We start from the raw sequence: 11,031 nt of genomic DNA, 5'->3' as shown, positions 1-11,031 counted from the left end.
TTAATTTTTTTTCTTTTTTTTACTAACTTACCTAACATCAGTTAGGGTTTTAAACAAACACAAACACATAACCAGCACAAACAACACAGCGCCTCTCCACCCCTTACCTGATTTCAGCCCCTGACTCGGTCACTCCCGCACTCCGGCAGCCTCACTCAGTCATTCCCGCACTCCGGCATCGTCACTCCGACCATCGCCGTCGGCCATCCCCGTCCTCTGTCAGCCGTCTCCTTACAGTCCTTACTCGAATCCTCTTAATCTCCCACTTTGAAGGTAATTTAACATTTATAATTCATTGTTAAATGTTAATTGTTCTTGACTTCTTGTTAAATGTTAATTGTTCTTAATTGTTAAGTGTTAACTACTTAATTGTTTAAGTTATTTGTTAAATTTAGTTTTAGTTTGTTAGATTATTGGTTTTAATTTGTTACTTTCTTAGTTTTAAATTTGTTAGTTTGTAATTGTTGATTTGTAGGTATGTTGAATGTGAAGATATATTATCAAAGTGAACCATCGAACCTTGGATCATAAGCATTTTATTTTTAATTCGTAAAGACTACTGTATAGATATTATGTGTTTTTTAATTTCTAATGACGGCGTCTCTTTTATTAATTTATCGTATATTTATTATGTAATGAACTTTTCCCGAACCATCGAACCGACCGGAACCTCAAACTGACCTGGAATTTTTTATACCCGACACGGTGAAATTGAAACATCTAAAAGTAGTGCACCACCCGAAAAAATTTCTGGATCCGCCACTGGGTGCATAACATGTGCATGTCGATGCACAATTTGAGATTGTCTTGTATATAAAGCCGAACGTGACTTTGTTTTTTTTCAAGTTTACATCAAGAATGATCATCCTTAAACATTCAAGATCAATCAACAAAATGTATCATGACTTTTCAATGATAAAACTTACTTTTAAGTTATACGCATACCAACACAAGTTTGATTTTATATACTAAATAGACAATTGAAAACTTTAGATTTTATCGAGAGAAAGAGAAAAAAAAATCTTTCTTAACTTGTGTGTTATGATTTAACTAGCAGAGGCATGTTATAGGCTTATAGCATCACTTCAACGTCATGTCACTGACAACTAGACAATGACCTTCTTAGTTGTGATTGGTTGTTAGTGCGGGTGGACCCCAACTTTTGAACCCTCATGGGCGTTACCCTGATGGCGTTGGGAGGAGGGGTAGTGCCGACTGCCGGGGTTTAACAAGTTGGTGAGTGGTGAGGGGGCCCATGGCGCCTCCCACCCACAACACTCAACCTTATATGAAGATTATTTAAATATGATTGTGTTGTAAAACAAAACTAAACCAATGAAGAAAAGCGTCTTCAGCTAATCGCCAACATGTCTTGTTTATCAGTTATCTTTCACCAATGAGAAAGAAACTCCACTTTTTAGTTAAAATTTTAATAATCCATCCTTATTAGGTTTCTTATAATGATAAAATATGTTGATATAGTTTGGATAAAGGTGCAAGAACTCTAATCTTTGTGTAAGCAAACAAAATGCTTCATAAAGATGATCATAGACAAGTGTACCATGTTGGGTTGCTCCTTGATTTCTTTCAACTTTATAGAGACTCTTCAGGCCCAAACGTATAAGCATGAGAGGTAGCTTAGTTCATAGAATTTAGGGTGCGTTTGGTTCGTGGATTGTATTGGAATTGAAATTTGCATGGGAAATGGAATTAATGAATTCCATTGAAAACTCATATGGTATTTGGTTATACATTTGGAAAGAATTGGAATGCAAATATACCCCCCCCCCCCCCTTGAAAAATGATCAGGATTTCTGTATCTATTTGAAGTCGTAGACCACCACTGTCCTCTCTTACTCACCACCGCCGGTCACTACCATCTCCGACCACCACTAGCAATCAAAATTGATGACAGTGATGGTTTAAATCTGGCCGGGAAAAAATGAGAGTGTGGCGGAATTGGTTCAAATCTCACTGGTGGTGATGTTAGTGGCCAGTTAAAATGTTGGTGACGTTTGTTGCTAAGGTTATTTGCGTAAATCACCAACAATCCTTTGAAATCCCTTAAAAATACGGAAGGAATCTCAATTCCATTAAATGATGAATTTGATTTGAAATTTAATCCAATTCATTTCCTTCTCTTACCAACCAAAACAGGTCAAATTCCTTAAAATCCTCCAGGCCATTAGTGGTATTCAATAGAATGGGAATCAAAATTATATTTCTTGATGCGTTTTGGTTAATAAAATTTACTGAAAATTCTAAATTCATGTTTGATTAACAAATAAATTGGAATTGATTCACTCATATTCCTTCATATAAAGAAGACAGAATTATAAATTTTGTCCTTTAAAAAAAATAAATTACAGTTCGTGTCCTTTTTTTAGTTTCTTTGCAGGCGGTGTACTTTAAACTTCCTTTTTCTACACGCTATGTCCTTTACGCTAACTGGGTTAGAAAAACTCAGTTAAATACCCTCACGTGAGGCACATGTGAGGGCATATTAGTCTTTTCGTCTACACCTGCAAAAAGTTTATATAACACTCTCTTTCTTCCAGAACTCAACCACCAACAACACCCACCTTCAACCTTCAGCAACCGACACCAAACCCACCATCAACACCCTTCTCTCTAGTCGTTCTCTGCTTTTCGGTCATGATATCTTCAAGTGGTGGGTTAAACCCACCAAATACCCCACCAAAACCACCGATTCTGTCCAATATCATGAAATTAAACCCCAATCGGAGACACGAGATGACACTAACATGGCTGAGAGCTCGATTACCTCCTCAATTGCTTCTGAAATTGACTCCTGTAAGGAGTCTCCGCCTTGTGGCGCTGAAGGTAAGTTACCGATAACCACCAGTAGCATTCGAACTAGATCTGGGTTCAAATTGGGCAACCATCGTGGTCCTGTGAAAACCAAAAGGTCGGTCAAGTACATTCCATTGTTGTCTGAACTCCTCGTCAATAATTTTGTCCGGCAAACTAGGGTTCTTGTTGCAAAACCATCTTGTAATCAGCCAGCTTCAACTGAAGTGAAACGCTGCCGTTTCCGATACAAAACTCCGGCGAACATCACACAACTCACGGCGTCGATCAATCCAAACACAACGCCTACCTTCTTCCCGGCGCTCATACCTCCCGCCGACGACTTCTTCGGTTCTTAACTCTTCACTTCTGCTGATACATCACTAATCATAGACGGCGCCGGAGAAGGCGAATGTTCGTTTGGTGATTTTGAATTTGTCATATCTGATGGCGGAGGAGCAGGCGGAGATCCGGTTGACGGCGGAGGTGATGGAATTGGGGTTTTTGGTTTGGTCTGGAAGATGGAATTGGGTTTTGGAGGGGAGTTTGGTGGGTTTGGTGGTGGTTGCTGGAGGTTGAAGGTGGGTGTTGATGGTGGGTGTTGAAGGTGGGTGTTGGTGGTAGGTTTGGTGGTGGTGGATGAGTTCTGGAAGAAGAGAGTGTTATATAAACTTTTTTCAGGTGTAGACGAAAAGACTAATATGCCCTCACATGCGCCTCACGTGAGGGCATTTAACTGAGTTTTTCTAACCCAGTTAGCATAAAGGACATAACGTGTAGAAAAAAAAAAGTTTAAAGTACACCGCCTGCAAAGAAACTAAAAAAAAGACACGACCCGTAATTTGGCTTTTTTTAAATGACAAAATTTGTAATTCTGTCTATAAAGAAAATAACCAATAACCATTCATTCCAAATTATTAAAAATTCAACCAAAGGGAATCCCCGGCCACGCTGCCGCCACCACTGCTCCCATTGTCTTCGTCACTAACGTGCTGCCAAAATCATCGTTGCCCTTGCCACCCTCATCCATGAAAAGTAGCATATAAGTCTAAAACTTCTCCCAAACCTGGACTAAACCGGACCAAACCAAAACTAGCTAACTGAAAATATTGGACTAACAAACAAACCAATTCGATGTCAGTGCCATACCCTTCAGAACCAGTTGTCCCAATATTTTATTCAGACTTGTAGGCTGGTAATTTAATCCTACTCTCGCCCAAAACTACATAGTTTCGTTAAAAATAAAATTCAGGCTGGACCGAGAACCAGACCATGCATAACTGATATACATTTATTTATGCATCTCGAATCCCTTGTAAAGTTATGTTTATTTAATGTTTGAGTTTGTTTTAGTTCGTGTTTTGTTTATCTTTTATTATTTAGGTTTTGAGTCAAGTTTTATATATTTATCGTGTTTTAATATCTTTTGGTGTCTTGCATGTTAAACTTAATTCTTTCTATCTTTTCATGCGAAGTTTATGTTCGTTTTCTTCATCATTGGTTACGTGATTGTTTCACTTAGAGTTTTTATTTGTTGTCATGTAGATGATGGCTTGGAGAAGCAAGGGAAACAAGTTCTAGAAGATTCTAAGTGTTACTTGGAGTTCAAGAAAGATCAATCAAAGACTGGGCAAAGATTTAACAAAAAATAATAAAAAAATCCGAAATCCACCCATGGAGGGCACCGCGCTGCTAAGGCTAGGGGCCAAGGCGGCCACCGGGCGCCTAGGCCTTCTGGGCTGCCAAATTTTGCAAGCCAAGCCCATTATGCGTTCTATATATACATCTTTATAACCAATCCGATTTGAAGCTTATTTCCAGCCGATTTCAAGAGGAAAAAGCAAGGTTTTGAAGGATTTTGGAGGTTGAATACATTAGAGATCATAGAGCTTTCATACAAGTGTTCGAGGATCGATTAAGAAGGGTTCTTTCGTTCTTTTTCATTATCCTTGTTCATTATTTATCATGATTCTCTTTTGTTTTATTTATTCTAGTCATTTGATAATGATTCTAGGCTAGACTTCATGTCTACCTAGGTTTGATGAACATGTGTTGACTTGATTCTTGCTTTGAACATTTGATTTGATTATGGTTTCGTTAAATTAATAGTAAAGACTTGATTTTGCTTTCATGATGCATATGAATGTTTGTTATCTTGATTGATTATTAATCATTGCTTCACATAGATCTTTTATCTCTTGGTTGTGTTCTTTAGATTTATGGTTTATGTTTAATCATTACTTGGTGTTTTGATTATTGTGATTGAATGGGCCCATTAGATCATAGAAGCTTGTTGATAGTTGGTTAGGGTTTTGAATGTTCTGCTAAATTCCAATAGCTGTAAGGTGAGGAGTTGTTCGTGTGTCTTGGTCAATCACATGCTCGGATAGATAGTGACAATATTCTTGCTTATTGTGTTGATCCATGTTCATTATGTCATGTTAGTTTATCAAGTTATTTAGGGTTTAGCATTTCGTGAGATTGCTTGCTTTAAATACTATTAATTAACCCTAATTGACGACTTTGCGGAAATCAATAATACTGATTGCTTAATAATCTAATAATTGTTCTTTGGGATTTCGTTGATTCAGTCAAGGGTCCTTAGAGTTTGTTAGATGAATATTTTTAGAAATCGTTTCCATATCATTTTATTTGTCCATTGCTTAATGATTGTTGATACATGGGATTCTTACCTAGTTAGATTCCTTCTCTAATTGGTTTCGATCTTGTGTTTGATTGCTTGTTCTCTAGTTTACTTGTTTATTTAATTTCTTAGTTTAAAATATTAGTTTAAAACCCCCTTTAAACATTAATAATAAATAGTCGTGTCGTAAGTCGAGTCTAATTAGTTAATTAACGTAATTTATAGTCCTGTGGGTTCGATATTCCGGACTTACTTGGCTTTAGTACAATTGACCGATTCACTTGCCGGTGTTTTGTGTAGTTGAGTCTTAAGTCTAGTTTTTATTACTTGTTAGTTTAGTTAATATTTAATTGACTGTTTCTAGCACATTAATAACCATCCTACTAAGGTTACCAAACACAGCATGTAATATAGCCTCATAAAATTTATATAAAAACAACTCAAAAAGCTTTTCAAATACCACAACACACAAACTCTTCAGAATCTGCAAAAGTAAAAAAATAAAATAAAAACAAAAGCAGTGCATCACCTCATGGAACTACTCCTTTTTGGCCACTCTTGTTGTTTATAAAAAAAGATATAAAACAAACAAATGAAAGCTCAGAAACCAGTAGTAGTTGAATCCGGTGATCCAGCTGGTCCTTTACTAGTTTTGCTAATAATCCCCTTTCCAAAATATTCAGCAATTACTGAAAATCCATCTTTTGAACTTTTGACTTGATTGAAAAACTGATCTTGATTCTTCGAGTTTTGTTCCAGGGTTCTTTTCATTTCTAGAACAGATCTGTACTCAGGGGCACATTCGGGGCATTCTTTTTCATTGTCACCGAGACAACGTTGATGGAAGGAGTGCATACACATAAAGTGGACAGCTGGCAGGTCAAGTGTGAAAGTGCAGGCGGTACACTTGCTTAGTTGGAAGATTCTGGCATTCGTCCTCAAATCCTGGATTTCTTTTCTCATTGTCGATGTTTCTTCCTGAAAAATTTGAAAGATATTTTATCTATATGAAACGTTTCATATCATAAGCAAACTCATGTTTTGATATTTTTCAGAAAAAAGATATGATGTCTAGTCAGCACCAAATAAAAAGGCAATTATTCTGAAATTTTACAGCAGGTAAAGTCAATCATAATCACATAAAAAGTCAACATTTTCAAATGTACTGACACGTCATCTGCCATATCAGCACTTTGACCTGGTAACTTGATTCCACCAATTGCTAAATTTCAGCGCATTCATGATTCGCATATATTTTATCTCAAATGGGTCAAATCTAGAATTAAGCTAAAATAACATGTCAAACAGTTGAAAGTAGGCCAAAGTCTATTTCTAAATGCATGCAAATCCCTATATTGTTTTTATTCAAAACTGCAGATAATAATTGTAATAATATTGTATTTGTAAGCATAATTAAAGCATTAAAGATTTATAATAAATTAGAAAACTTACAAAAAGTGTTTGCAGGTTAACCAGATTCGTCCGTAGTAGAAAACGGCCCATTTTAACAAGAAACTATTTTGACCTTTTTAACAAAAATCTATTTTGACCCATTAACCATAACCGCCTGAGCCACTCATGTTGCCACTTCTAGAATCTACCATATCAAGTTTGTACTTACTTTTGCAAGTAGGATGGCCTCCTAAACTTGACAACTCATTTTCAAACCCAGCAAATGTCAATATAAACTTTTTAAGAAAGCCTCATTTCACAAAAACAAAATAAGCAAACAATAAAACCAAAATAAAATTAGGTGGCATATTGAAATGTTCAGAGAACTTAAAAGCTAACCTGGTACTTATCAATCATCCGGCGATCCTCTTCAATAAGCTTTGACTCATGTTCCAGTTTTCTAGATATATAATCTTTAATAACAGAAAGACTTAAAAATGGATTTGAGGAAAGTGTTTGTAACACCATAATAGGTGGCAAAATATCATCTCTCTCGATAAACGTCAAAACTTCCCTCACTTCTTTAGAGCAATCTTCACCAAGCTCACCAAAATACTTCAACAAATCTGCCCAAAGAGTTGGGTCGCCACCAGTCCCCGAGTCCCCTAACCTCTTACAACAGGCAATCAGCCCGACATGATCATGTGCACGCATGTAACAAGCAATCACTTCTTTAAAAAGTTTCAACTTTTCGTAAAGATATAAAAGCCCTCCTTTAAATGCATTCATCTCACATAAGATTATAGCCAGATCAACGTCATACAGCGGTTGCTCTTGATCCGACGGCCACGCACGTTTCAGCAACTCCAGCCCTTTCTCGAGTCTTTCTTTATGATCATTTTCAGTTTTTGTATCTTTATGTTCTTGAGGCAATTTCCCATTAGAAGTGCCATTAGAAGTACCAGTATTAGCTGCTGATTGTGACATTAACGGGAAGGTCAAGTCAGTTGACAAATAAAGCTCCAGTAACGTGTTATGAATTTCCACCTGAGCGGGTGAGTCTTTGACTTTATTAATATACTTTTCAAGAAAAATCATAAGCGATCTCGGATGATGAATGAAAATATTGAGAAAGTCAACAGGAGATGGTAACATATATGCGTGTGTACCTTCCTCGGTGCAAAGTTTCATTAAAATTTCAATTGTTTCAGTCGGTTTATGCTCAATTAACAATTTACCATACTCTTTGACCGTCACACCAGCTTGACCTTGGTCAAGGCTAGAAATATACTGCAAAGCTTCGTCATAATTTCCCAAATCTTCAAGCAAAATCTTTAAATACCACTCGTGTCTACCGGCTTTTTTAGCAACATACATTGCATGTTCATGATAATTAGCAGCTCGACAAACCCTAATTGCGGTTTCCACATCAAACTTATGCTCACCGACACCATCTTCACTTTTGATAAAAACATTCAACTTATCTACATCTTTCAGTTTGGTATAACAGTTTAACAGAAGGGTAGTATGGTCTTTTGAACCGAGACCTTTCTCGTGTAGATTCTCCAAGTAATTCGTAAGATTGTAGATTCTCTGTGCATCTAGAAACTTCTGGATCACATATGAAGGTTCTAGATGACCAATTGTGTGAATGTATTGAGCCATAGCCTCATCAAAATCTTGCTTGCTGTATAAATGATCACCATATTTTCTTAAAACTTCAGCAGTTGCAGCTACATCAGCTTGTTGACTTTGAACAAGATTAATGGCTACTGTATAAAGATTCTTCTTAAAAAGCATATCCAATTTGCTTTCCATATCTTTCTCACCAATACATATAGCTGATTTATCCTTCATTATGAGCAGTATGCTTCCCCATTCACATAACATGTGAGAAACCTCTTTAACCACTATTGAATGTGCTATTAAACGGTTTTTCAAGTCATAGATATTGAATGTGTTGTTTCCATTTCTTTGGTCTGCGATCACACATAATAAGTATCCACGAAACCAACCAAGAAACCTCTTTTCTCCTTCAAAAGCCCAACATGGACCCCTACCATCAACTTCATAGAAATAAACCGCCTCGGGTCGACCAACAATAAGTTCCTGATTACAAAACACAGTAAATAAAAAATGTGAATAAAAAATAGAAAATAAAGAATTAGGGTAAGATGGTGATACCAAGCGGTCATTCATTGCAACACTATTGACATCAGATCCTATTTGATCCAGTGTTTGTCGGCTAGCTGGCTGAGTTTGCAAGTTAAACAAGGTTACAGAAGATGGAGTAACTGCAAATAACTGGAAAGCTTTGCCATCAACACGAAAACCCATTCCTGTTATCGAACATTGTGTCTTATCTTGACGATTTTCCACTTGAAGCATGAAACGTTTGATGCGTTCACGTGCAATATCCCCTTGAATGCAATAAATGCAACCGTTGTCTAGTCCAATAGCTATTAGTAATATTGGTGGAGCTTCTTCAAGAACTAGAAATGATGTTATCTGCAGAATTATAAGTGTTAAAACATATATAACAGCATTTACAAGAAAAGGATGAAAGTTCAGAACAGAAACCGTTGCTTCTGGGAACTGGTTCGTGAATATTCGTAATATCTGGATACAATCTGGAATTGATGTGCTTGGACCCTCGGGTTGGGTTTTATCAAGGTCAAAAACCTTGAGGCACACAGATGATAACTGTGGAGATATTTGTTCATCTTCTCCAACTGTTAGTAGAAAGTTTCTTTGCTGTTTATACATAAAACAAAAACTGAATCAAATCATACTCAAAACTCTCGGAAAATAGAAAACTTCATAACCTACACAGAACAGAATTTCTTAAAAGGTTTTCGGTTTTATGAAATTCCTGTATTCAATCTAATGTTTTCTCTAATTACTCTACAGATTACAATTTCATACCTAGGACTGCAAACTAACCGAACGTTCCGTAATTTGTACGTGAACTGTTCCGGTGGGGGGGGGTCATTTAACTAAATAACCGAACCGTCCACACAGACCATTCCCGGTTAGCCAAATCAATAATATAAAATATTATTTGTGTTAGTTCATTAGAACTTCATTTTCTTAACAAACAAACACGAACAGAAAATTCCGGTCAAGTGTTCGTTGCCCGTTCACTTGTCCAACAAAAGCCTAACAAACGAACATATTCATACCTACTTTCATGATCTTGAAATCATAAACTGAATCGAAGTACACTCAAACAATCAAGACATTAGAAACTTTAAAAACTACCCAAATCATAATAATTCCTTAAAGGGTATCCATTTTTCATAAATTATGAATAAAAAGTTAAACCTTTGATTGTTGAAGAGTCAAAATATAATAGTCAAAATAATCAAGAAACAAGAGATTTCCAGAACATAATAATTCCATAAAGGGTATCCAAAATATTTATAAAAAAATGAAACCTTTAACTGTTGAAGAAAGAGAACAGAGGAAGTATGAGCTTGAAAGCCATAGCTGAACTTAAACCCTCGATCCAGTAAGCTAACTGTTCCGTCTTCGCATCCAATGGCGATTTTACCCCTGCCGCTCGAACAACACTCGATTCGTCCGGCCACTTCGTCCGGAACCAGACCTTTTCCGGCGTACTTCTCCTCGAAGAACTCGAATTTCCGCCATTGGTACATCTTCTTCTTCTTCTTCTTCTTCTTTGAATCGAATTGGGTCTATCCGATTATATTGTCATGTGGGTCGAAATCTATAGATACAGATATGCAATGATTGAAATTTATGTGATCGATCGACAAAGCGAAAGAGAGAGAGAGGGAGAGGACGTGTTTGTTTGTTGGGTTTTTCTTGGACGTGGTGGATATCCGTTTGTTAATATATCGGGTATTTTAGGGATATGGGTCGGGGCATACCTTTATTGGATAACCCGGAATGTTCGAAAAGTTTGTGGCTTTCAAATTGTTTGAAAATAGCTTTGCTTGAAAGAAGCTCAAATTTAAACGAGCTGAGCTTGAGCTAGGGTTGGCTCAGCTTGTGGCTCAGTCTTGATTTGACTCGTTAGCTCGTTTAGATTAAACCATAAATTTTTAATATATTGTAATAATAATAGTTTACCAAAAAAAGAAAAAACTAGAATCTTAATACATATATTATGTCACTCGAGCTTTAAAATATTATAAAAAGGGACAAAATATAAAACATAT

General features: G+C 36.5%; 1 protein-coding gene across 1 annotated transcript; it reads right to left on the bottom strand.

Moving 5' to 3' along the window:
- Positions 1 to 5,898: 5,898 nt before the first annotated feature.
- LOC143573269 (vacuolar protein-sorting-associated protein 11 homolog) lies at positions 5,899 to 10,695 on the bottom strand. Its single transcript, XM_077058196.1, has 5 exons — positions 10,285 to 10,695; positions 9,428 to 9,601; positions 9,032 to 9,355; positions 7,247 to 8,956; positions 5,899 to 6,433 (listed from the first exon to the last, which is right to left on the bottom strand). Exons 1-5 carry the CDS (start codon positions 10,504 to 10,506, stop codon positions 6,056 to 6,058), a joined length of 2,808 nt encoding a protein of 935 aa, XP_076914311.1. The 5' UTR covers positions 10,507 to 10,695; the 3' UTR covers positions 5,899 to 6,055.
- Between the last annotated feature and the right edge of the window lie 336 nt (positions 10,696 to 11,031).

This window comes from Bidens hawaiensis, unplaced genomic scaffold (assembly GCF_021521415.1).
Source record: "Bidens hawaiensis isolate Kalapana, Puna unplaced genomic scaffold, B.hawaiensis_p1.1 tig00026265_1, whole genome shotgun sequence".
Lineage (NCBI taxonomy): Eukaryota > Viridiplantae > Streptophyta > Magnoliopsida > Asterales > Asteraceae > Bidens > Bidens hawaiensis.
The sequence above is the reverse complement of the archived record's forward strand: the minus strand, read 5'-3'. Positions and strand labels throughout refer to the sequence as shown.